Source organism: Ascaphus truei, chromosome 8 (assembly GCF_040206685.1).
Source record: "Ascaphus truei isolate aAscTru1 chromosome 8, aAscTru1.hap1, whole genome shotgun sequence".
Taxonomy (NCBI): Eukaryota; Metazoa; Chordata; class Amphibia; order Anura; family Ascaphidae; genus Ascaphus; species Ascaphus truei.
In genome coordinates this window covers 36825090-36851573 of record NC_134490.1, presented here as the reverse complement: position 1 = coordinate 36851573, position 26484 = coordinate 36825090, and the positions used below count along the sequence as shown (strand labels likewise).

General features: G+C 54.0%; 1 protein-coding gene across 1 annotated transcript; it reads right to left on the bottom strand.

Moving 5' to 3' along the window:
* Positions 1-849: 849 nt before the first annotated feature.
* SBNO2 (strawberry notch homolog 2) lies at positions 850-24418 on the bottom strand. Its single transcript, XM_075611450.1, has 29 exons — positions 24286-24418; positions 19149-19313; positions 18639-18725; positions 18427-18514; positions 17907-18067; positions 17654-17787; positions 17346-17436; positions 16263-16406; positions 15941-16058; positions 15117-15222; positions 14518-14671; positions 14011-14187; positions 12555-12652; positions 12338-12417; positions 11962-12162; positions 11469-11596; positions 11226-11357; positions 10413-10548; positions 10182-10294; positions 10022-10093; positions 9809-9917; positions 9561-9632; positions 9294-9437; positions 8381-8475; positions 7112-7204; positions 6454-6585; positions 5723-5799; positions 3412-3593; positions 850-3148 (listed from the first exon to the last, which is right to left on the bottom strand). The coding sequence occupies exons 1-29, from the start codon at positions 24328-24330 to the stop codon at positions 2682-2684; spliced, it is 3801 nt and encodes a 1266-aa protein (XP_075467565.1). The 5' UTR covers positions 24331-24418; the 3' UTR covers positions 850-2681.
* Positions 24419-26484: the final 2066 nt, after the last annotated feature.

The following is a 26484-nucleotide window of genomic DNA, read 5'->3' as shown; positions in this document are numbered from 1 at the left end:
ACGCTGATTTAATTAGAGTTGTGACAATTGTCAGTTACACGTCAGCATATATCCTGCACACAGCACAGCCGGGCACTGAACCGTCTCCCTTATCAAAAGGGTGAAAGGGGCTTTGGTTTAATACTAGAGTAATATTTTAGTTTTCTTATATAGCACTGAACGTGTGTTGTATGCAGCGCTGTATGTATCATTTTGCAGGCACAATGGGTACCTTCTGACAAAAAAACGTGTAAAAGCTCCAAGAGTAACGGTCAATGCTGCTAAGAAGCAGCCATTAATCATAAGTGTTCATTCAGTTATTGGAGTTTGACACCGGATAATGCGGGTTGAAAGGGTAGAATGACAGGGAAGGCAAGGAGGGCTTTTTCGGAACACTGAGGGGACAATACATGAGAAGGCAACTCACTCAGTCTCCCTCGGTTAGCCCCGGCTGCGCCCGGTGTGGAGTGCACGTTACTCACGATCAACCACCGCCTGGCTCCCTGGGAATCCAATGTGACCCTGACGTTCAGAGACGTCTCCCTGGAACATCCGGTGGTGAATGTAGATCCTCTCTCAGTAGCAAAGTGAACAGGTAAAGATCAATATCCATCCGCTCCGTGGAAGAAAAATAGAACTCGCCAGCAAGAGAAGTTAAAACCTAATTTATTAAACTACATAAAAAACAAAAATAAACAAACAGTACAAAGTACTCTCCCACGCGTTTCACGCCCACTATGGCCCTTTTTCAAGGACTCCTTGAAAAAGCGCCATAGTGGGCGTGAAACGCGTGGGAGAGTACTTTGTACTGTTTGTTTATTTTTGTTTTTTATGTAGTTTAATAAATTAGGTTTTAACTTCTCTTGCTGGCGAGTTCTATTTTTCTTCCACGGAGCGGATGGATATTGATCTTTACCTGTTCACTTTACAATGGGTACCTTCCCCTACAGAGTTTATAATCTCATTTGGATGCTTGAGGCCTAGGGAGATAAAGTGACTTGCCCATAGTCACAAGGAGCGGACACCAGGATTTGACACCAGGCTCCCACCTGCTGTCAAAGTCAGGGCCTTTACTCCCTGAATCACACCTTCAGCTCTATATATGATATCAGAAACTTCCCTGGTGCTCAACGCTCAGTCTGGAGCACCCTGGCATCTCACAACCTCAAAGAAGTGGGGTTTGAAACACAGCAGAAAGAAGGGAAGCAGTGCAGGTTACACAGACGAGAAAGTATTTCACACCGTAAATCTCATCTGACAGATAAAGGTGGATCAGCGAATCTCAGACAAAGGGTCTGGAACGCTACATAGATTTACCCCATCGCTGCCAGAAAGGCCTCCAACGCAACATATGTAATTGCAGAGACATCATGCTTTGTAGGCCCAGCAGGGAGCAAAGAGGTTAAAAAAAAGCCATTGATGTAGTTTGCAGCATTTTCACAATCCTGACAAAATGTACATTAAATGTGATTTTCTTTTTTGGGGGGAGAAGTTTGTACTATAACGTGGATACTGGGAGTGACTGATTTCCCCCAACATCCAACATATACATCTTTGTGTATACGCTGCAGTGTGATTTCTTTCATTGGCGGGGTTAGGCCTTGAATGGCAAGATAGTGGATTTCATTGGACTATATCCTGGTGCCGTGTGCGCCCCAGCGACCTCGCGTTCCGTGTAATACATAGCATACAGAGAGCACCCTGCACACATAATGAGGAGACTGCCCACACACTGTACAGTACCGTGCTAATCCACATCACTGCTCACCATGCCGTGCGAATGTGAGGGGCTTAAATAAAAATCTCTCTTTGGTATAAAACTAAAATAATCTGCCTCTGTCCAGCAGACTGTACCCGACTGCAGCCTGAGATATAAGCATATGTACAAATACATATACACCGAGCAGGCCCAACCCACACCCCAGAACCCGCTTCCAGCGAGAGGAAGAGAGTTACAGTGGGAGGATGAATAGTGCAAAGATTAGCAGATACTTGAACAACAATTTAAAGTTATAATCCAAATCTAAGTCAGAGGGGGGCCCCCACCGCTCTGCATAGAGCTCTGCACTGTTCAGCAGAGCACTGCTGGACATGTTATATTGCTCTGCATGCGGTTATTCGGCTCTGCAATGCATTGCAGGACCTCCTGGCAGTGAAAGGGTTAAAGTGCTAAGCTCCCGGGCACAATAAAGTCAGTTTCAGCATGATTTCTTGGAAATAAATAGGTATAACAGTTACCTAAAACCAGATCTCGGATTAGGGGGTGAGGCTCTCACATGGGAGGGGGAAGTAGCCCTTTAACATCGTCAGCACCAGAGGACAGCAATCATTGCTCTGCGCTAAAAGACAGCACTCTGGGTAATCGCTGCATGTGCGCAGGGGGCATGCATGATGTTCCAGTCTTAAACACTTTGCAGTGTGCGTCAGGTCTCCAAATAACGGGGACATCAGCAGGGGGGCCCAACGATGCGCTGCACAGCTATATACCTATAGCAGCCCTGCACGATCCTCTGGTATTATGATGCACCTGGTGCGTCAGCCAATCAGATCTGTGGAATAACGGATGTCGCCTCACGCAGGGGGCGGATGTCAGAATGTTCCACTGTATGATGCTGCGGAGCGCTCTGCCTGCAGGTTGCGGGACTCCCAGAGGGAGCAGCGTGGGGGGCAGAGATGCCAGTCTGAGGTCCGGTGCAGTGGGATCAGCCTGGGCCCCAGAAGTTGTTGTCCTCACTACCGTACTGGATGACGCTCTGTCGGTCAGAAGGGGGCGGCTCGGGAGCTTTCAGTTTCTGCAGCATCTCCTCAATGATCTCCTTGACGTTGAAGTGCTGGTTGGCGAGACTGTCGTAGTGAGGAAGGATGCCCCCCATGTCCAAGGGGCTGAGGAAGGATCCAGATGCCCTATGCTCCAGCTGTGTATGAAAGGGAAGGGTCGAGTGGTCCGGCAGAGGGGGGCTGTATGTTAGGTCCAGAACCACAGGCTCCTGGAAGGAAAGGGGAGGCGGCCGGAGGAGGGGTAGGGAGAGGTCCAGACAGGGAGGCAAAGGGGGCAGCGCCAGCCGTTCTGCCCTCTGACGAGCATCTTCGTGTTTTCGCTTCACATTCAGGTCCATTTGCTTCAGCTCCTCCCGCACCTTGTACACACAGCTCTCTGGGATCTTAATGCCTGAGAGGGAGAGGGGCAGTGAGGCGGGCAGGGGCAACGACAGGGAAATCTCTCCAGGATCTTAACAGCGGTAAGGTACAGTGAGGGATAAAGACACACACACACACGAACTCCGTAACACATAGCTCTCTAGAATCTTAATGCTTCAGGGGGATAGGCAACAGAGACACACATCCAGACACACCCACACAGCTCTCTGGGATCTAAGTGAATGGAGGGCAGGCAGAATACTGGGACAGGGGGTCGCAGGGTCAGCCTCTTACCGACTTGCTTTTGCATGTCCTTGGTTTTGAGGCGCACGATCTGCAGGTAGCTGCTGCTGGTGATGTCAGAGATGATCGCAGCCATGCGGCTCCACACTCGCAGCAGAGACCCACACAGCATGTAGTAGTGACGCAGACGCAGACCATGCACACAGTCCTGCTGCTGCTTACAGCTCCCGTTCCTGCTCAGCATAGAGAGGATGGAGGCTGGGTATTAATGCGGCAATAGGAGGAAGTGTCAAGAGGGGGAGGGAGAGGAAAAGAAGGGGGGGAGAGGAAAAGAAGGGGGGGAGAGGAAAAGAGGGGGAGAAAGGAGTGAGGGAGAGGAAAAGAGGGGGGGAAGAGGGAGAGGAAAAGAGGGGGAGGGACAGGAAAATAAAGGGTGGAGGAAAAGAGGCGGGGAGGGTGAGAAAAAGAAGGGGGGAGGGAGAGTTGAAAAGAAGGGGGGAGGCAGAGGAAAAGAACGGGGAGAGGAATAGAGGGGGAGGGACAGGAAAATAAAGGGGGGAGAGAGACAGGAAAATAAGGGGGGAGGAAAAGAGGCGGAGAGGGGGAGGGAGAGGTGGGAGGGGGTGGAAGAGGAGTAGGGGGCGGAAAGAGGGGCGGGGTAGGAGGAGGCGGGGGGGAAGAGGGGTAGCAGGAGGCGGGGGGGAAGAGGGGTAGGAGGAGGCGGGGGGGAAGAGTGGTAGGAGGAGGCAGGGGGGGGAAGAGGGGTAGGAGGAGGCGGGGGGGAAGGAGTAGGAGGAGGCGGGAGGAAGAGGGGTAGGAAGAGGCGGGGGGGGGGGAAGAGGGGTAGGAGGAGGCGGGGGGGAAAAGGGGTAGAGGGAGGCGGGGGGGAAGAGGGGTAGGAGGAGGCGGGGGGAAGAGGGGTAGGAGGAGGCGGGGGGGAAGAGGGGTAGGAGGAGGCAGGGGGAAGAGGAGTAGGAGGAGGCAAGGGGGAAGAGGGGTAGGAGGAGGCGGGGGGGAAGAGGGGTAGGAGGAGGCGGTTGGAAGAGGGGTAGGAGGAGGCGGGAGGGAAGAGGGGTAGGAGGAGGCGGGGGGGAAGGAGTAGGAGGAGGCGGGAGGAAGAGGGGTAGGAGGAGGCGGCAAGGGGGAAGAGGGGTAGGAGGAGGCGGGGGGGAAGAGGGGTAGGAGGAGGCGGTTGGAAGAGGGGTAGGAGGAGGCGGGAGGGAAGAGGGGTAGGAGGAGGCGGGGGGGATGAGGGGTAGGAGGAGGCGGGGGGGATGAGGGGTAGGAGGAGGCGGGGGGGAAGAGGGGTAGGAGGAGGCGGGGGGGAAGAGGGGTAGGAGGAGGCGGGGGGGAAGAGGGGTAGGAGGAGGCGGGGGGGAAGAGGGGTAGGAGGAGGCGGGGGGGAAGAGGGGTAGGAGGAGGCGGCGGGAGGAAGAGGGGTAGGAGGGGAGAAGAGGGGTAGGAGGAGGAGGGGGGAAGAGGGGTAGGAGGAGGGGGGAAGGGGGGTAGGAGGAGGGGGGGAAGAGGGGTAGGAGGAGGGGGGGGAAGAGGGGTAGGAGGAGGGGGGGAGAGGGGTATGAGATGGGGGGGGAAAGGGGTAGGAGGAGGCGGGAGAAGAGGGGTAGGAGGCGGGGGAAGAGGGGTAGAAGGATGCGGGGGAATAGGGGTAGGAGGAGGCGGGGGAAGAGGGGTAGAAGGATGCGGGGGAAGAGGGGTAGGAGGAGGCGGGGGAAGAGGGGTAGGAGGAGGCGGGAGAAGAGGGGTAGGAGGAGGGTGGGGAAGAGGGGTAGGAGATGGGGGGAAGAGGGGTAGGAGGAGGTAGGGGGGAAGAGGGGTAGGAGGAGGTAGGGGGGAAGAGGAGTAGGAGGAGGCAGGGGCAGGAGGGGGGGAGAGGGGTAGGAGGAGGCGGGGGAAGAGGGGTAGGAGGAGGCGGGGGAAGAGGGGTAGAAGGATGCGGGGGAAGAGGGGTAGGAGGAGGCGGGGGAAGAGGGGTAGGAGGAGGCGGGGGAAGAGGGGTAGGAGGAGGCGGGAGAAGAGGGGTAGGAGGAGGGTGGGGAAGAGGGGTAGGAGATGGGGGGAAGAGGGGTAGGAGGAGGTAGGGGGGAAGAGGGGTAGGAGGAGGTAGGGGGGAAGAGGAGTAGGAGGAGGCAGGGGCAGGAGGAGGCGGGGGGGGGAGAGGGGTAGGAGGAGGCGGGGGGGGAGAGGGGTAAGAGGAGGCGGGGGGAAGAAGGTTAGGAGGCGGGGGGAAGAGGAAAGGGGGTAAGAGGGGTAGGAGGAGGGAGGGGAAAGAGGGATAGGAAAGAGGGATAGGAGGAGGGGAGGGAAGAGGTGAGGGAGAAGGTGGGTATTATGATGGTCTCACCCCATGGTGTGGCTGCAGTTGCTAATGGAGAAGGTGTATTGAGCTTCCCAGTGTCGCTGAGCTTCCTCTGCAGAAATCTACACATGATTTTCGGGAGACATTTGTATTACATAAAAACAATATAAACATACATAATATACTTTTTGACTAGCAGGCTCTATACATATAGAAACACATGGTACTTCCTAAGCATACTCTCTGGCTCAATATATAGACATACATCTATTACACATTATAAATATATTATACACATAGGTACGCACATTCTGTGTTTGTGGTGTGCGGGCGTGTGGTGGAGTGCGGGCGCGCGGTGGTGTGCAGGCGGCGTGTGGTGGTGTGCAGACGGCGTGCGGTGGAGTGCGGGCGTGTGGTGGCGTGCGATGTGTGCGGGGTGTGCGGGTGGGCATGCGCATTTCATGTGTGTGCAGCGCGGTGTGTGCGAGACGCAGTGTGCGTTGCGTGGGCTTGCGGCGCGCATGCGGCACGTGTGCGTTGCGTGGGCTTGCGGCGCGGTGTGCGTGCGGCACGGTGTACGTTGCATGGGCGTGCGAGCGGCAGGGCGTACGCCGCGGTGTGCAGACGGCGGGGCGTGCGCCTGGGCAGTGGTGCGTGGGCGTGCGTCTAGACGGTGGTGCGTCTGGGTGGTGGTTTCGTGGTGCATCTGGTTGGCGGTGCGCGCGGCGTTGGTGCGTGCCTGTTTATATGACACACACACATATATATATGCACACCTTGTGGTACTTCCTGAGTAGGCTCTCCAGACTCTCTGGTTGGCACTGTTTCCCGATGTTCGGTTTGTATAGGTTAAAGAACTTCCCGTGTCTCTGCTCAGCCAGGATCGCAGAGTACATGTCACCGCGCATCTGCAACAGGGGAAGAGTGACAGTCCAGCTGATACCTGTTTCACAAATGAGCCCTCCACCCCCTCACAGACAGTACGCCCTGTACAGGGGGAGGGAAGAGGCTGATTTGCATTAGGCCCAGCAACATTTTTGGTCAGCAAATGTTCTGTTTCTCCCCCCCCCTCATTTACAGGGGGCCCGCTCTATTCCTCACTGATTGTCAGGGGAGAGCGTGGGGCCTCTGTAAAGGTCTCCTACCATCTCGCCGTCCTCCTCCTTCTGTAGCATTGTCACGTGCAGCGTCATTTGAAGCCGCAACGCTGCAGAAGAAGGAAAGCGGCGCATCAGGAGGTGGCGTCCTGGGCAGCAAAAATGTAAGTAACTATGGGCAGGAAAATGATAATTCCACCACTGGGGAGGGAAGAGTTAATCCCAGCCACCAAACCGCTCCTTTCGTACAGTTCCGCTCCACCTCCAGAGAGCTGCACTGGGGAAGAGGAGAGAGCAGAGCTACACCCCTGCACTGCTGGGGCCCGCCTTTGCGCACCTTGAAAGATAGGTAGAAGCCCTCGTTAGACCGCTGGAGATGCCGAAATTTGTCAAGAGCCTCATCCCATCTCAATCCCCGATCCACACTGATCTGTTAGGGGACAGAGAGAGACGTTGACGGGTGCGAGCGAGAGAAAGGGCAAGAGAGAGCCCAAGAGTGTGCGAGACTTGCGAGAGACGTTGACGGGCAGGCGCATGGCGAGAGCCAAAGAAAGGGAGAGAATTCGAGAAAGCACGAGTAGTTGACGGGAAGACACAGGGCGAGAGAGAGGGCGCGAGACGCTGACGGGGAGGCGCAGGGAGAGAGAGCGAGACGTTGATGGGGAGGCGCAGGGCGAGAGAAAGCGTGAGACGTTGACGGGGAGGCGCAGGGCAAGAGAGAGCGAGACATTGACAGAGAGGCGTAGAGCGGACGTTAACGGGGAGGCGCAGGGTGAGTGTGAGATGTTGACGGGGAGGCGCAGGGCAAGAGAGCGAGATGTTGACGGGGAGGCGCAGGGCGAGAGAGCGAGATGTTGACGGGGAGGCACAGGGCGAGAGAGTGAGCATGAGATGTTAATGGGAGGCGCAGGGCGAGAGCAAGAGAGCGCGAGGCGTTGACGGTGCAGGGTGAGACGTTGACGGGAAGGCGCAGACCAAGAGGCGTTCACGGGGGCATGGGGCGAGACATTGACGGGGAGGCGCAGGGCGAGAGAGAGAGCGCAAGACGTTGATGGGGAGGTGCAGGGCGAGAGCAGCATGTTGACAGGAAGGCACAGAGCGAGAGGCTGAGGCGTTCACAGGGGCTCAGGGCGAAAGCAAGACGTTGACGGGGAGGTGCAGGGTGAAAGCAAGAGAGCACGAGACATTGATGGGAAGGTGCAGAGCGAGAGCCTTCACGGGGGGCAGAGGGTGAGAGAGAGTGCAAAACAATGGGAGACAGGACAGGGGGGGCGCAGAGCGCGAGACGGGACAGGGGTGGCGCAGAGCGCGAAACGGGACAGGGGTGGCGCAGAGCGCGAGACAGGACGGGTGGCGCAGAGCGCGAGACGGGACAGGGGTGGCGCAGAGAGAGAGACGGGACAGGGGTGGCGCAGAGAGAGAGACGGGACAGGGGTGGCGCAGAGAGAGAGACGGGACAGGGGTGGCGCAGAGAGAGAGACGGGACAGGGGAGGCAGAGCGCAAGACGGGACAGGGGTGGCGCAGAGCGCGAGACGGGACAGGGGGGCAGAAGAGGTGGTAGAGAGAGGGGAGAGACAGACCCTCCCACGGGCGTCTCGGCCTCACCTTGTAAAAAACGACCTGTCCATCCTGAGGATGTCCCGGAGTCAGGAAAATCTCTTTACTCTCCTCATATATCTCATTCACCCCAGGGGCCAGATCTGTAGGGGGGGGGGGGAGAAGGGGGGCGAGGTGGAATTAGTTACTGTCAGTCCCTCTCTGAGTAGCTCCACAGGAATTCCACCCCCTGGGGTGATTTCCAACTAGAACCTGTCCAATTGCAGGCAAAGTAACCTCACCGAGGAGGAAGGACAGCGGGCACGGCCGCGCAGCAAATGGACAGAGGCTGGACTGTGCTATAGAAAAACTTTATTACGGCATGGATATTTTAAAAAAGAGAGGAAGGCACCCCCCGCAACTCTTGTTTTTAAAAATCTCTCTTTTTTAAAATATCCATGCCGTAATAAAGTTTTTTCTATAGCACAGTCCAGCCTCTGTCCACTTGCTGCGCGGCCATGCCCGCTGTCCTTCCTCCTCGGTGAGGTTACTTTGCCTGCAATTTGTCTATAACAGCTTGGAGCACGCCGAAGACCGGACGAACTCTGAAGATTTCAGTGAGTAAATTGATTTTTAATCATCAACTTGTTGTGTAGTTTCCCCAGGTGTTGTGGCTCATATAGTTGCAAGACGAAAAAAGGGGTTTGGGTGGGTCCCAGGACTTCCCCCAGACATCCCTAGACAGTCACCGCCAGACCACATCCCAACTAGGGGTTCATGATATTACACAGCTCCTCCATATTCTGTCCCTCCGGACACAGCAGCATACTTATCAGTGAAGTGGTTTCAAGCCCTGCAGCACTGGTTAATTGAGGGGTTAATGTTCCTCAATGTTCTCCTCATAGAACCTGTCCAATGTTATATTCCCCCCCCCCCCCCCCTCTCTTTCTATGTCCCCCTCGGTCTTGGGCGGGGATCTCACCCAGGATGCCCATGTCATATTTCCCCTCCTTCTTGTCCTTCTGGATGAGGAAGTCGAAGGTGCCAGAGAAGAACTGGAAGAGACTGTTCTGTTTATGAACCTCCAGACCCAGCATACGGTTCAGGAACTTGGTGACTGAGCACTCTGCAGGGGAGAGGCGAGAGAGAAAAAGGTGACAGGGACATTAAAGCATTAAAAGGTAGGTGCAGTTATGCAGGTGGGCAGTAAAGATGCGGTCTCGGGGGGGGATTGTGGGATGTTTCTTACCTTTATCCATGATAACATTGTACTTGGTCTCTCTGCAGCAGATCCCGACGGAGAGAAGCCCTTGCTTCATATCTACAGGAAAGAGAGCGTTAGGTGCTGCCAGGGGTGAGAGAGACAGGCACTACCAGCCAAAAGAGGGAGGAGAAAGACAGGCAAGGTCAGGGGGAGAGGGGAGAGAGTCAGGCAATGCCAGTGGGACCCCACACCTCCACAGAATAGACCCCCTTGTGCCAGCTGCAGCGTCTCACCCTGGAAGAAGATGGCGGGGCCCCCCGGATACCCTTGCGGTGGGGGCACTTCCCTCGGGGTCTGGTTCAGGATGGCAGACAGGATCTGCTCCAGGGCACGGGTCCCGTACTGTAGGGGACAGAAATTTGGGGTGAGTCAGGGAGGGGGCACCTCAAACATGCAAACACGCATGCACTCGCACGTATACATTAACACTCACTCTCAGCACTCACCTTGTTTTCAAAGTTGTACTTGCTGAGGTCTCTGGATTCTGTTGCTCGCCGGTCACCGTGTGTCAGTGCTCCCTGTGACGGAAGAAAGAGGTCAATGAGGGCAGGAGGGGTATGGGGGAGGGATGATCAGAATATTAGTGGGTAGGAGGGGGTCGCTCACCAGGCTCTCCAGTCGCTTGGCCACAATGGAAGCGAATCTTCTCTCACCCGCAAGCTCCGAGATCAGAAATACATACTCAGGAGCCGACACCTGGTTAGAGCGGTGAGTGCGGCCTGAGGGAAAGCAGAATGTGAGTGGGCGCTCACTGATGAGAGCAGAGGATGAGTTTGCTCTTGCTTGTTTGGTGTGTAGGTTGGTACTGGCCACTCGACAGGAAGGGGGGTTACTCACCAAACTGCTGGATGGCTCGGTCCGCGCTCCATGGCAGCTCCAGCGTCATGTGTACACGGCGCCGCTGGTTCCGCACTCGCCGATCGGCCTGAAGGGAGATCCCCGAGCTGGACGCCTCCGAGATGATAGCAACCAGCTGAGTGGGAAAGAGGTGTGAGAGAGGAAAGGGAAAGGGGGAGAGGGAGAGAGGCGAGATGGAGAGGTTGGGAGGGAGGCGAGATGGAGAGGTTGGGAGGGAGGCGAGATGGAGAGGTTGGGAGGGAGGAGAGATGGAGAGGTTGGGAGGGAGGCGAGATGGAGAGGGAGGCAGGGAGGAGAGATGGAGAGGGAGGCAGGGAGGAGAGATGGAGAGGGAGGCGAGATGGAGAGGGAGGGACGCGAGATGGAGGCAGGGAGGAGAGATGGAGAGGGAGGCGAGATGGAGAGGGAGGGAGGCGAGATGGAGAGGGCGGCAGGGAGGCGAGATGGAGAGGGCGGCAGGGAGGCGAGATGGAGAGGGAGGCAGGGAGGCGAGATGGAGAGGGCGGCAGGGAGGCGAGATGGAGAGGGCGGCAGGGAGGCGAGATGGAGAGGGAGGCAGGGAGGCGAGATGGAGAGGGAGGCAGGGAGGCGAGATGGAGAGGGAGGAGACAAGCAACAGGAGAAAGTGGAAGAGGGGGTGAATTAGGAGGGAAAGGGATTGATGGAGGAGGGAAAGAGGAGGGAGAGAAATAGTATAGGGGGGGGGGGGAGAGAGGAGAAGAGCTTTCCCAGAGATAGGGGGGTGGGTAGTTCCGGAGTGCAGATCCCCCAGCACTCTTCATGTAACCGTACCTTTTCACCATTCATAAATCGCTCTTTCTCCCTCAGGTTAATGTTATCGATGGACAGATTCTGTTCCGCTCGCGACTCAAAGCCCACAGATCCGTCACCGCGTCGCACCACGCGCCCCTTCCTGCCCGTCATCTGGAGTAGTAGGGAAGGAGACCGTCACTATCTGCACCGCCACCCCATTATTTAGGGTAGGAAATGACTAAAAGCATGGCAGCGACAGGGATAATATCCTGCCCCCCTCACCTCGGCCACGTTCTTGGGTCCCCCAAACTGATTGATTAGCTCGTCCAGTGTGTTAAGGGGCAGCTTCTTCCCCAGCGCCCGCACCTTGCCCATCAGCTCCTGCTTCATCAGCTCCACCTGCTCCAGGCCTGATGGAGAGGGGGGAGAGAGTACACAGGGTCAGTCTGTGCCTCCCCCAGTGCTCAGTCAACACCCCTCATTCCTCCCTGACAGCAAAACACCTTACCGTTACACAGCCCCCTGAAGTCTCCCTCCTCTCACAGCCCCCCTCAATGCTCTCCCTCACTTTTGTTGTCCATGCCTTCTGCTTGCCATTTCCCCCTGTCCCCGCTCTGAGTTTCATCACTCCCTCCCTCAAGTTTGTCTCCTTGTCCCCAGTCCCCCCTCACATCTCCCTCCACCCCCACCACCTCTTATTACTGCACACCTCAGTCTGTCTCCCTGCCCCCCACTGTGCTGCGCTCCTCTCTCCTGTCTCCTTCCCCACTCTCACCTCGGTCGGGTATCGTCAGGCCGTTTAGCGTTTGCTCTACGAAGATGACGTCGTCATTCTCCTGCAGGGATTCGGGAGAGGAGTTGAAGTCGCTGTCCAGCCCCCCGTCCGAATCCGAGCTGCTCTCCTCGCTGATCCGGATCACAGCCAGGGGGTCTGAGGCCTCCCGAAGCAACTTCCCACTGCGAGGCTTTCCCCGCCCTGCGGGAAAGAGGGGGGAGGTGTATCACTGCAGGGCAGTAAGAGGGGGGAGATCACCAGAGGAGTGGAGAAATCCCTATGGGGGGCAAAGAGAGAAAGGAAGGGGGAGAGGAGGGAAATCACTGAGGGGAGAGAGAGGGGCTGAGCGTATTACAGGGTGACAGCTGTCTCTTACGTTTCCTCTTCAGCAGGCCTTTCTCGCGCTTCCTTTTGGTCGTGGGGAAATGTTTCTGGATCAGAGACATGAAGACGCCCCTAAAAAGGGAAGAGTCACAAATGAGGGGCTTATTTCACATTACCTGCTGCCCATGCTGAGCTGGTGCTGCCCAGAGCTCAACCAGACACGCAGCAGTATAGGGTCTCTTGCAGACACTCACACTAAAGGTACTTACTCTGCAGCCGATACGAAGCGTTTCAGGTGCCCGTCGTTTTCATCCAGTACTTCTCGTGTCCGAGCCTCGCCTGTGGACTGCAGACCGATGACTATGCACTGCGGGGGAGTGGGAGAGAACCGAAGTGATGTGAGTGAGCCAAGGGTCGCATTAGTTACAGTCTGTTACACTGTGCTCCCCCTATGTTTTAGGGGTACGCTGGATGCACATGTTAGCCAGGAGATGTTGGAATCAGTTTGCAGCTCATACTGAATGGCTGTCAGGAGCGAAAGCCAAAATATTCCATTGTGCGAGACATATCCCCATAGAGTCCGGCCACCGCTCCCTACAAGTCCTCCCCACAGCGCTCACTGACGCTAGCAGCATGTCCAATACATACAGCATCACATATAAGGGCTCCTTCTCCTTATTCACAAAGTCTCTGTAGGGCACTATGACCCCACGGAGGTGAGCGAGCGACAGTTGGCATCTTTTTGTAAATAAGACCCTCACAGGGACATCTCACACAGTATAAGGCTGAGTCCATGGTCAGCGCTTATCCGCTGACCCGTGCTGAGGCGCGCTGATGCTTGTCAGTGAGTCACTGTCCCGCCCCCCGACACGCCACCGGACGGCGCGCGAACTAAGGCCAGGGAAAGCACCAGCTTTCCCTCAGCCTCCGCACGGCTGCAGTCTCTATGGACTCAGCCTAATTCTCAGTGTGCCTGCATTCCACCTGTGTGACAGCAGGGGGTGCTCACTGCACTCATTACAACCCAGTCTGTGACACACACACAGTCTCTGTGACATCAACACAGCTGAAGTCCTACCACTGAGGGAAGGTCCATGGACAGTTAACACCTTCAGTGCTAAAGGGACCAACAATGCACTGTTACAGATGTACATTGCTTTGCATTTTCTAAACCCAAGTTGCTCTGCAGTTTACTGCCAGGACTTCAGGGGTTAAAGGGTACGACCTGCACCACCTTTTGGGATGGTTATGCAGGACACAAGTTTAGGGCAATGAACAGCTTGCCCATTTCTGTGCTGCTGCTGCTCATTTAAACCTGGCATTGAGGCCCAGGCACGGAGACTAACAGACAAGGGTGAATACCCACATTGGGAGGAGCGAGCGCCTGTGGGTTAAGGGAGAGGCTGTGCGACATGTTCGGGAATCCCCTTGCACTGCGTGAGTCACATTGTAATAGTGGAAGTTGTAAACATTGTGCTGGGCTGTTGCAACTGCTCTGAGCTGTGAGGAGATGAAAACTCCGGTCCCTCTGAGATATAGCATTAGCAAGAGATGGGAAATAAACCTAAACAAGAAAGCCCTAAACATGTCCAGTATTCTTCTTTTCCTGTAGGATTCCCTCAGGTCACTCCTTGTGCACACACACACACACACACACACACACAAAACCAGTGCCCATCCCTGTATCCGAAAGTGCAGCCACACCCCATCCTTAGCTCTGCTTACCTTGTCCTTAGCCAACTCCTGCTTGGCCAGGGTCACCAGACGCCGTACTTTGGCTGCGATGCACAGGTACTTGAAAAATCGCTGATGAGCCGACCAGAACTGACCCCACAGGGACTTGCGGGACTCAAGCCCGATCCAATCCGCAGCTGTCTGGAAAAGCATCAGTGCCTCCGCCCACTGCGAGAAAGAAAGAGCGTGAAACAGATGGAAGGGTAAACACGGGGAAAGTAAGGGGGAGGGGGGGGGGGAGGGGGAGAGAAAGGAAGGAAAAGGTTGAAGCTGAAGACAGAGAGAAAGTTGGTGGGAAACACACACAACGACGGTCTGTGCAGAAGAGAACCTCACTCCCCTGCCAGCCAACCCACATCTTACTTCCTGCATTATCTCAGACTCCTATCCCCCTCTATCCCCCCGTGCGATCCCTTCAGTGCTCTGGGTTCTGCATGACCCCCATTGATGGGCACACCTACCTTCCTCCCCTGTCACACCCCTTCCTGCCACCCTTACCAGTTGAGCTGCCCTGTTGTACATTTGCTTGTACGGCTCGTCCAGGGGAATCTCCTCAATGCGGAAGGTGACTCCGGAGAAGCTGAGCTGCCTCGCGATGTACATCCCGCTCACCTTCATATCCATGGCAACGATCTCCATGGCGCCCACCCCCCTGCGCAAGAGAAGAGGGGAGGGGCGCATGAATACCGACACAAAGGCGTGAAATGCAGCTTCCGGGTCTTGCCGTTTTACCTCTTCATTCTCCTATTCTTCCTTTTTTTGTTCTACCTTAGCCCTCTCCTCTATCTTATAGCAAATCACTGGAATTCACCTAAATCCCTTTCTGAAAGATGGAGCCGCAATGTATTACTGCTCCTTCCTCTCTCCGGTGGCTCGGAGTTATATATGCACAGGGAGGAGGGCCACGGGAGGAGGGCCACGGAATGAGTTTATTAACAATGACTGCACAATCTCAAAGTCAGGAAGGCAATCAGGCGATAATACGTCTGGTCTCTATACACACACACAGCATTGCGCCCCGAGGAGCCACCCACACGAAGCTGCGTACGACGCACCCCTTGCACCCTCCCCCTGTTCAGCGCTGACCCGCGGTTTACCTCTTCTCGATCGCGTGCAGGAATTCATCGAAGGTGCTGAAGGAGGTGCCCTCACCCCAGATACCGAGGCGGCTCATATAGATCATGTTCTTGGGCTCTGAGGCACCTGCAGGGGGGGCAGAGCCGGGAGAGGAGGGCACAGACATGGGAGAGTGAGTGGGCATACAAAGCACACCAAAAGGGGGGTAGATTTAAGGAATAGCCTTTTGACAGATGTGGTAGGGGCCAACACAGTAAGGGCATTCAAACATGTGTAGGATAGAAGGCTATCCTAAATAGGTATTTAACAAATAGGGTCTGGGTTTTATAGGGAGATAGGAAAATGGGCAGGCAAGGTGTGCCAGGTGCTTCTTATCTGCTGTAAAATGTTATGTTTTTTTGAAAGGGAGCACAGAGGTGAGGGGGGGGGGGAGATACAGAGTGTGGCAAGGAAATGCGACAGTGTGAGGGGGGGAGAAACACAGTCAGGGAGAAAATAAAGGAAGGCAAAATAGAGTTGTGCTGGGGGGGGGGGGGGGGGGGGAAGGGGGGGGGGAAGGGAGGGGGGGAAGGAGTTCTCCGTTGTTTCCCAGGAAATGGGCCACTCCCTCTTGTTCACAAAGCCACAGCTATTTTATCCCTAGTTTTGCACAAAAAAATACCCCTTATGTGCTTTAGTCAAAAAGAAAATAGAGGGCAGCCTTTGCGGTCACAGGAAACGGTCCCGAAAGTCCTGGAGTCGGCCCAGCGATATGTACAAGCAGCTGGCACAGAGACATCGACTCGCTGCCGCAGTGAGTCAGGGTCACCGACCCTTGGGAAGTGCCTAGCATGAGGTGACTTACCGGTGGCGCTGGCGTACACCACGCGGGCGAGGGGCAGGTTGTTCTGTAGTTCAAGCACCGCTTTACCCATCTTGGTGCAGGTGGCATTCTTAGCTTTGTGGCATTCGTCAAACACTATCTGCAGGGGGGCAAAGGTCAAGGAGAAAAACAAACATGGCAGCAGGATATACTCAGCGTCACTTTACAGGGCCACAGCACACACATTCTGTGTCTATATACTCGGCGTATCGTTACAGGACAGTAGTATATACTCGGCATAGCTATACAGAGTAGCAGTATATACGCAAGAGCACTATATGGAGCAGCTGTGCAGTAAGGATACCACTCCATCGAAGTCCTCCCCACACCAATCTCGGATCTGTTTGATGCGCGTTCGGTGCTGCCCACCTGCCAAGCTCTCACCAATCAGGGCAGAGTAGGTGGCGAATAGAACGCCCTCACAGGTCGCGGTGTCTCCATATTTAGTCTGTGAGCAGAAGACAGGGGGAGAGAAAGAGAGAATGAGGAGGGAAGGAAGGAGAGGAGATACATATATAGATACACACACACACACACACACACACACACACACACACACATGGTCCTCGCTTATCCGACGAAATGCATCCTGCAAACCGCCGGCAGATAATGCACTGTCGGATTGCGGGTCCATGTTAATCTGCGGCGGAGAATGTCAGATAAGGAATTCGACGGAAAGCGGGCCGTCGGATACCGAGGAGTGTGAGTGTGTGTGTGTATGTGATAGATATAGATATACACACAATATTACCATTCTTGTGTCCGGTAAGAAAAGACAACACTCTGATCCGGTAATCCAAAAAAAAAAAATCTGTTCTAGGCAAACCGGTTTGGGCGGCTATTCTGTGCTATATGCCTTATACAGATTCTTTTTGGATTACCGGATCAGAGTGCTGTCTTTTCTTACCGGACTGAAGTATGGTAATATTGTTTACATTATTTGTTTGGGACTAGCACCTGTATTACATTGGATTATTTTGAGTGCCGGCTATGGACATATATATATACATATATACACACACACACACACACACACACACACAAGCAGATTAGCACTAAAGTATTGTACTATATGTTGTGTCACTTTGTATGTTGCGCTGGGCCTGTTTTTGTTTATACACTGCACCCGTTATCATGCATGTGTGCTAGGCCCACCTCTTTTTTGCAGGGGGACAAGTTGTTTTCAAAGGTGTCTGCTGCCACTGGCGCATTGTGTGTGTCTCGTTACAACGCGCCAGCGAGAGCAATAATAGCCAATACATCTGTATCTATACAAATATCTACATACAAACATTTTATATAAAGATCTGAAAGTGTAAAGGCACCGGCATGCATACACACACACACACACACACACACACACACACACACACACACACGGCCTCACCTTGTTAAGCGCATGCACCGGAATGCAGCAGGCATCAATGTCACGCAGATCCCGCTCCGCATCACATCGCAGGTCATTAGACACACTGAACCTGGGCGAAGCGCAGGGAGGAAAGGGAGAGAAAAAGAGATATTGAAGAGCAGGGAGGTGACTGCAAAATAGTGAGAGAAGAGAGGGAGCAACGGAGAATGAGAGATGAAGTAAAGAAAGAAGAAGTGTGAAGGAGGGAGTGGAAAAGATTTGGAAACAAAGGATAAAACACTATATTGGAGATAACGAGATGGCGGGAACTGAAAGATGGATCTCACCATAGCGCTTTCTTTCTTCCCTTCAGGTAGTTTTCCAATATGATCCCAGACACTGTCCGTCCCTTGCCGACTCCGGCTCCATCTCCGATCAAGAACCCTGCGCGTTGCCTGCTGGGAAGGATCACCTCATGTTGCTGGAAAGGGGGAGGCGGGGGGGGGGGGGGCGGGCATGGAAGATACAAACAATACGGTCAGTGCCCCCCATCCTCTTTCCTAACCATCAGGCTCCCTCCCTATCACATACGCTTCTCACCTGGCAAGCATACACAATGGCTTCCAACTGCAAGGCGGAGAGCAGCCCCCGGTCACCAATGCTGCTGGGCAGGCACAGGGTGTAGGAGACATCTGGAGGGGGGACACTGGACAGGGTGCTGGTCTCCACCACGCGATCAGGGTGCTGCCTCCCCAACTTGGCTGGAACCAGACAGCATAGGACATTACCACGTGTGACATCAGGTTCCCCTTAACCCGCCAGGGGCCACGGTCAATCGGACCCCCACTATCCCCTCCTTGCACGTTACCATCACGTCACCATGTAAACAGGCAACTATAACACACTAGCAGCCCGTGACATAACAGGATCCCCATCACACATGATAAGTGGTGACATTAACAGACATACAATGTGCCACTGAAAAGCTACTGTGACAGACCCAGGACACTTATTTGCTCCTCGCTGCACCTGGCAGTGACATTGATAAACGTCAGCTTGGGGCTTTGACGTAAAACTGGTGTCCATGCGAGTTTGTTAGCAAGACGAGCGTGCGACTCACATTTAGTCGGGACATAGTCTGCGTAGGTCTCGGTGTGTCCCAGTTCCTCAGCATCATCTTCCTCTTCTTCCTCTACAGGATCTGGAGTCTGTAACAGGGCAGGTGACATCAGGTGAGCGACACCCAAGCAGATAAGAATTTTATGACGATGGATAAAGGGGATTAAATGAGCAAGGGTGAAACCCCCATGCACCCCACAACCTGTCTCTCACCTGCTGTGCCACTGGGGGGCTGTTTATTATAGCTGCCAAATCCTCCAAACTGTCCAGCCCCTGGAAGGGTCGGCTAGGAGAGAAGAGCTGAGGGGAAATCATAAACGTGAGAGAGAATGAGAGAAAAGCAGGGGGGAGGGGAGGAAGAAATAGAAAAGAGGGGAGAGAGCGCTGGGGGAGGAGGTGGAAGAGAAAAGAGGGGAGAGAGAAGAGCTGCGGGGGAGAGAGAGAGAAAAGAGATCGCTAGAGGAGGTGGAAGAGAAAAGGGGAGATAGGAGCTGGGGTAGGGGGGAGAAAAGAGGGGAGAAAGAAAAGCTGGGGGGGATATATGCGAGAGAAGGGGTGAGACTGAGAGATGAGAAGTCGTAGAGACAGGAAGACAAGAGATTGAGGAACAAAAGTGACAAGAGGCGAGGGCAAGAAGAGGGGAGATGGGAGGAGCAGTGTCAGACAGAGGGAGAGCAGGGATACACCCACACATGCACACAGGCGCCGCCTCCTGGCACTCACCTGGGGAGCACTGGGGGCCTGCCCATGGGCACTGACGTCCCATATGGTTGGCACCTGGGTGAGGCTGTCGACCGGCAGGAAGTCCTGGGTGTCTGTGATATCAGATAACGAGTCCGGGGATGACAGGAGAGAGTGATTGGACAAGTCATTGAAGAACGAGGGGTCCTGAGAAAAGTGGAGAAGGGCAGGGTCAGCAAGAGAGGCACCCAACACGGATCCTAATATGCAGAAGGGGCAGTGTCAGCGACGAGGCCCCCACCCCCATTCCTACTATTACTGAGGGAGAGGATCAGCGAAAAAAAGAGGTTCTCCAATGGTGATATTACTGGGGCAGAGGGCAGTCCTGATGTTTGGGGGACAGGGGGGGAGATGGGGAGTAATGCTGTCTTATTACGCAAGCAGATGTTCAATGTTAGAAAGCCATATTGGTCCGTATGCTGCAAACCAGGCAAAAAGCTGCCCCAGAACACACGCCTGAGGGGGCTCTGTGCCATGTATATACAACAAACACATATGAACCTAGGTGGAGGGGAACACACAACATGAGGACACACTTCACCATGTATACACACAACGTGAGGGTGTGCACATGCACACACAACCACGTTAGACAGCCTGAGTGCACACACACTAGACCATGTATATATGAAATGAGTGCGCAGCAATACACAACATAAGTGCGCATACACACTAAACCCTGTATACACGAGTGTGCAGCGGCGCCCTCACCATGTATAGACGACATGTGCGCACACACACACTGCATCGTGTATAGACAACATTAGAGCACAAACTACACCGTACATAGACGACATGAGCGCGCGCACACACTGCATCATGTATACACACACCCTACACCATGTAAATATGACAGGAGCGCGCAACAACCATCTACGCCTTGAATAGACGATGAGCGCACGCACGCACGCACCACAACGTGTATAGAAAACATGAGCAAGGAAACACACACACTCTACTGTGTATAGACGTCATGAGCGCACACACCACCGTGTATAAACATGAGTGCGCGCACACTACACTGTGTTTAGACGACATGATCGAGCGTGCACATACATACCCCATAACTAAATGAGCGCACACTACACCGCGTATTGACGACATGAGTGTGCACATACATACCCACAATGTATACACACAGTCTAGACCAGGGGTGCGCAAACTTTCCCTCTGCCTGCTCGGCTCCGGCGTCAAATGATGCGACCCCACAGCATCATTTGATACTGGGTTACCATGACGACGCGTCGCTGGAAGCCAAAGTAAGCAAGTTACTGAGGCCTCACGCGGTCCCCCGGCATTTAATTTAAATGTCATGGGGGAGAGCACGGGACCTCTGTAACTGCCGCACACCCCCCAGAAAATCTCGCTCCCCCCAGTTTGCGCACCCCTGGCCGAGTCTATGTATATATGACATGAGCACACACGACCATGTATACACACTACCGTGTATAGACGACATGAGCGTACACACTAACACCACGTATAGACAACATAAGGGTGCGCACTGTGTGCACACCTGCACCAACCACAAAGCCACCTCAACCCTGGCTCACCTGCCAACTCAAACCATTCCCTCTCTGCTCGCACAGTAGAAAGATCATGGGAATCTTTCCGTTCCACATCGTCATTCGCCACCTCCAATACGTCACCGTCCTCCACCAATACACCTCCACTCTCAAATTGCCAAAACAAATATACTGCAAAACCCATATTATCACCCCATTCACGGCAAATGTTCTCAACCCTAAACAATCTGTTATAGCCATCCCCATCTCTCTCGCCTAAGCCCCTTTTCCTCCCCTCCACGTTCCTTGCTTCCTAGTTCTCACAAAAAATTTACTTCCTTCTCCACTGCGGCACCTCTTTCCCCTTAATCCACAACTCCTACCCCTCCTTTGACGATGATCTCCTCTCAATCATCAAGTGTTCCCATCCCACCATATCCCCTTCTGACCCCATTCCACACTCCCTCCTCTATCCCATCTCTCCTCCTCCTCCTTCAACAACCTCCTATCCAGCGGACAATACCCAGACTCCTGTGGTCATCCCTCTACTCAACAAATCATCTCCCGACGCTGTCCTATCTACTCCTTCCATAGTTCCCCAAACTCCTCGAGTGAATCCTTCACAATGATCTCTCAACCTTCATCCACACCCATTCCCTCCTTCCCATTGTCCAGTCTGGCTTCCGTCCCTCACACTCGACTGAAACTGCCCTCACCATTCACAGCTTTCTCTTCCAAGCTCACCACTCCAAACTCTCATCCACCCTTCAGCCTTTGACACCGATCACCTCACTCATCTCCACCCTCACCAACCTTGGCATCACTGACACAGCCCTCTTATTCTACCTCTCCCACCGTTCCTACTCCATCACCTTCAACAATTCATTCTATCCACCCACCAGCTTCCAAATGGGTGTTCCCTAAGACTCCGTCCTTGATCCTCTACTCTTTTCCCTCTTCACTGCCCCCCTCTTTGACCTCATCTCCTACCATGGATTCAACGTCCATTTTTTCGCAGATGACATCCAAATCTATTTCTCCTTCCACTCTTGTCCCCTGAACTTTCCACCCATATCTGCCTGCCTTTCTGCCATTTCCCCTGGATGTCCTCCCACTTCCTACAAATTAACCCAGCTAAGACTGTAGTCCTCTACTTTTCTGCTTCCTCCTCCCTCCCCAATCCGCACGATCTCCTCCCCCACCCTCAGCATCTCCCCCTCTGCTTGCAACCTTGGAGTCACCTTTGACCCTTCCCCCATCATCACCCAACACATCATCTCCATCACTAGAACCTGTCGCTACCACTTATAGGTGCCCACTCATTACCTTCTCCTCTGCCAAACGTCTCATTCACTCTTCACCTGTCTCGACTACTGTAACTAACTTCTCCTTGGTCTCCACCTCTACACCCCTCCAACAAATTCAAAACACTGCAGTCCACACACTCCTCAATCTCCCATGCTCTGCCGACACCACCCATCTCCTCTTCCAACTCCACTGGCTACCCACCCAACAAAGTCTACAAATCTCTCCATGGTCTTGCCCCCCTCCCTTACCTTGCAACACCCCTTCCTGTTTGTTTTACTAACTAATGTACAGCGCCCTGGATACGGGTGCTATATAAATGTTGTTATAAATAAATAAAATAAATGTATACACAACATTGGATGCGCATATGCAATGCAGCATGTATTCACACACTCGACCATACATACATGACAGAGAACAACCACAAATAAATAAATAAATATATTTTACCATAACTTAACTCAGTATTATGGTTGGCCCATCCTTTAGCTTCTTTGCATACCCAGTTAATCAACCCCACACTGATGAGACCCATTAAGGTCTAAACAGCTGTCTGTGGGTGGTTTTCTGGGTATGCACCTTAACCCTGGCTGTGCTCAAAGCTGTGACCATGCAGCAAGCTTAAGCCTATAGGGAACCATGTTAAAAATGGTTTTTGAAGCAAAAAGTGGCACTATGTGCTCATTTGCATGTCATTTCCCAGAATCCCTTGCTGCAGTGGAAGTGCTGTGTGATAATGGGGAAAGGCGGGGTTGCAGAGCTGCCTAAGACATGCAGATGAGCATACAGTTGTATTTACATTTATATATATATATATATATATATATATATATATATATATATATATCACACTCTAGACCGCATATACACGATATGAGTGCACGGAAATACACGCTAGACCATATATACACAATATGAGAATGAGCACACACGCCACGTATTAACGACATGAGCACACACACACACAGTATATAGACGACATGAATGCATGCACACTACACTGTGTGCAGACGACATGAGCACATACACACACTACACCGTGTAGACAACATGAGCGCACACACACACTACAGACTACACCGTGTATAGACATGAGCGTGCACACACACACACACACAAACTACACTATTTATACCCGACATAAGCGCACACACTATGTATAGTCAAAATGAGCGTGCACTCACTGCATCATGTATACACAACAGAAAACACACAATATACACAACCTGATTCTGAGAAATCAGGACACAATATACAGAAACAAGATGGGTATAAGTGGCACACCACTGTTAAAAAAACAGAAAAAAAAACGTATTGTGCTTATAGTGCTCACCTCCTGATGATGGAGGACACAATATACAATGACCAACAGCATGACAACATGAAAAAAAAACACACACACACACACACACACAAACACCCAGAGACAGACAGCACCCCATCATTTGTTTAATAAGCCTGAAACCAAGTCACTCTTATCTAATCTCAGCCCATGCCTGATACCCCAATGCCCCAGAGATGCACAGAGTTGAGACTGAAAGGACCCTGAGGGCAGGACGGGTGACTCAGGAAGAAACCACACAAGTTATTGGCACAGACTGAGCTGGAAACACTGGACTGAGTTTAACACCTGCTCTCCCAGGGGCTGAGACGCAGTAAAGGTAGGGCAGGAGGAGCGCTGCTTCGTGGGGAGCGTTTGAATACACACGGTCTACGCCTGCCCCTCCTCCCTTTATCTCGCTTCTGTTACCCACTGTAACCGGGTAATAATACCCCTGCCCCACGATGCGAGGATCCTGCCCTAATGTAAATCACAGGAGGAAGAGACCGTGAAAAATAACAGCAGCAGTGATACCGGGCCAGATATTGCCAAAAGGTTGAGAAAACCCCTTTAAAGAACTCTGAAAGTCTAACAAAAGCCCCCCCCCACACCCTTACTTACACACAAAATGAAAGTAAAACTTGTACACAGCAGTGAGACTCTGGGTCTGTATATAATGTAGTGATACTCTACCCGATTTCAGAGAATCCTAAACTAGTTAAACACAGAGGGAACGCTCGTTTAATTACTTATACAATTTGCGAGCTATAGAAAACAAAAATCTAAATGTTAAAAAAAATTCCACCTATACAAAAAAAAAAAAAGTGAAAGAAAACTGACAAACGGCCCTAATACTGTAGTGGGATTGGTCAATAAAACCCAAAGCAGCTGTTCTGTGTGCGCTGTAACACCATCACAGGGAGCACTGCGGTGTATGGGGGGCTGAGGACCATCACTACGCGTTTAATATAAACAGGAGGAGTACCTTGTTCACAGAGGAGAGCTTCAGCCAGAAACGCAGCTGGGACATGCCAGCAGAGCGCAGGAGTAGCAGAGGGTGCAAGCAGGAGGGACGCAGCCCTACACATGACGGCAGGACATCACAACAGCTGCGAGCTCGCCCCCCTCCCTCCCCTCCCTGTATTTGCATGGCCGGCCCCTGATCCCACTTCCTCTAAGAGTAGCTCTGACTTTCAGGAAATGATGAGCTCTCTCCGCACACAGGATTCCTGGCAGTCACAGCACTTACTGAGCTCGCCAGAAAGCCCCGCCCCTCCCGCATACCTGTACCTGCACTGCGGGCCAATCACAGCGCGGGAACGGCCGTCACATTAACCCCCTCACAGCCAGGGGGCGAGTCGTTAACCTCCTCAGTGTCAAGGGGTGAGGCGTTAACCCCTTCACAGTCAAGGGGCGAGGCGTTAACCCCCTCACAGCCAAATACTGAGCAGTATACACCCACGAGTGCCACAGGCCAAGTCGGTAAACCCATTTCTCCCAGGGTAGAGACTAACCTAGTCACTGCAAAATACAGAGCAGGTTCCTGTTTCCCTGCCAGGGGCCAAAATAATAACCCCTTCACTGCCAGAAGCAGAGCCATTAACATCTTTATTCCTAGATGCTGCTCATAAGTTACATTTCTCTTTTATTTACCCTTTCATTGCCACACAGTGCTCTCAGTTTGTCATGGACACCTTCCCAATTAGACACTAGTATATTCTCTTATACTCTCCTCTATGTGATACGCTGTCTGCTGCCCGGGAATTGATTCCCCCCCTCCTCCTCCTCCCCCCCCCCCCCCCCCGGGGAGCGATCAGATTGAGGGGAATGGAGCACATTCCAGGAAGTTTAACATTTCCAGCCCGTGCGGCCGCAGTGATTTAACAGCTTCAGGAACCAGGGACGTACAGCCGCAGGAGAGGGACCCCCGCAGTGTGCACGTACCGCCGGCATTAGGGAGAGGGACCCCCGCAGTGTGCACGTACCGCCGGCATTAGGGAGAGGGACCCCCGCAGTGTGCACGTACCTCCGGCATTAGAGAGAGGGACCCCCGCAGTGTGCACGTACCGCCGGCATTAGAGAGAGGGACCCCCGCAGTGTGCACGTACCGCCGGCATTAGAGAGAGGGACCCCCGCAGTGTGCACGTACCGCCGGCATTAGAGAGAGGGACCCCCGCAGTGTGCACGTACCGCCGGCATTAGAGAGAGGGACCCCCGCAGTGTGCACGTACCGCCGGCATTAGGGAGAGGGACCCCCGCAGTGTGCACGTACCGCCGGCATTAGGGAGAGGGACCCCCGCAGTGTGCACGTACCGCCGGCATTAGGGAGAGGGACCCCCGCAGTGTGTACGTACCGCCGGCATTAGGGAGAGGGACCCCCGCAGTGTGCACGTACCGCCGGCATTAGAGAGAGGGACCCCCGCAGTGTGCACGTACCGCCGGCATTAGGGAGAGGGACCCCCGCAGTGTGCACGTACCGCCGGCATTAGGGAGAGGGACCCCCGCAGTGTGTACGTACCTCCGGCATTAGAGAGAGGGACCCCCGCAGTGTGCACGTACCTCCGGCATTAGGGAGAGGGACCCCCGCAGTGTGCACGTACCGCCGGCATTAGGGAGAGGGACCCCCGCAGTGTGCACGTACCGCCGGCATTAGGGAGAGGGACCCCCGCAGTGTGCACGTACCTCCGGCATTAGAGAGAGGGACCCCCGCAGTGTGCACGTACCACCGGCATTGGAGAGAGGGACCCCCGCAGTGTGCACGTACCGCCGGCATTGGAGAGAGGGACCCCCGCAGTGTGCACGTACCGCCGGCATTAGAGAGGGACCCCCGCAGTGTGCACGTACCGCCGGCATTAGAGAGAGGGACCCCCGCAGTGTGCACGTACCGCCGGCATTAGGGAGAGGGACCCCCGCAGTGTGCACGTACCGCCGGCATTAGAGAGAGGGACCCCCGCAGTGTGCACGTACCGCCGGCATTAGGTAGAGGGACCCCCGCAGTGTGCACGTACCGCCGGCATTAGGGAGAGGGACCCCCGCAGTGTGCACGTACCGCCGGCATTAGGGAGAGGGACCCCCGCAGTGTGCACGTACCGCCGGCATTAGAGAGGGACCCCCGCAGTGTGTATGTACCGCCAGCATTAGGGAGAGGGACCCCCGCAGTGTGCACGTACCGCCGGCATTAGGG

Bases quoted from the DNA above. Each gene is read 5' to 3' on its own strand.
- SBNO2 (XM_075611450.1), bottom strand. From the start codon at position 24,330: ATGTCCCAGCTGCGTTTCTGGCTGAAGCTCTCCTCTGTGAACAAG. The intron at 18,068-18,426 runs GTGAGTCGCACG...GTCTGGTTCCAG, and splicing joins AGACTATGTCCCGACTAAAT to CCAAGTTGGGGAGGCAGCAC. The intron at 16,059-16,262 runs GTATCCTTACTG...GCCCCCCTGCAG, and splicing joins GGGAGGACTTCGATGGAGTG to ATAGTGTTTGACGAATGCCA.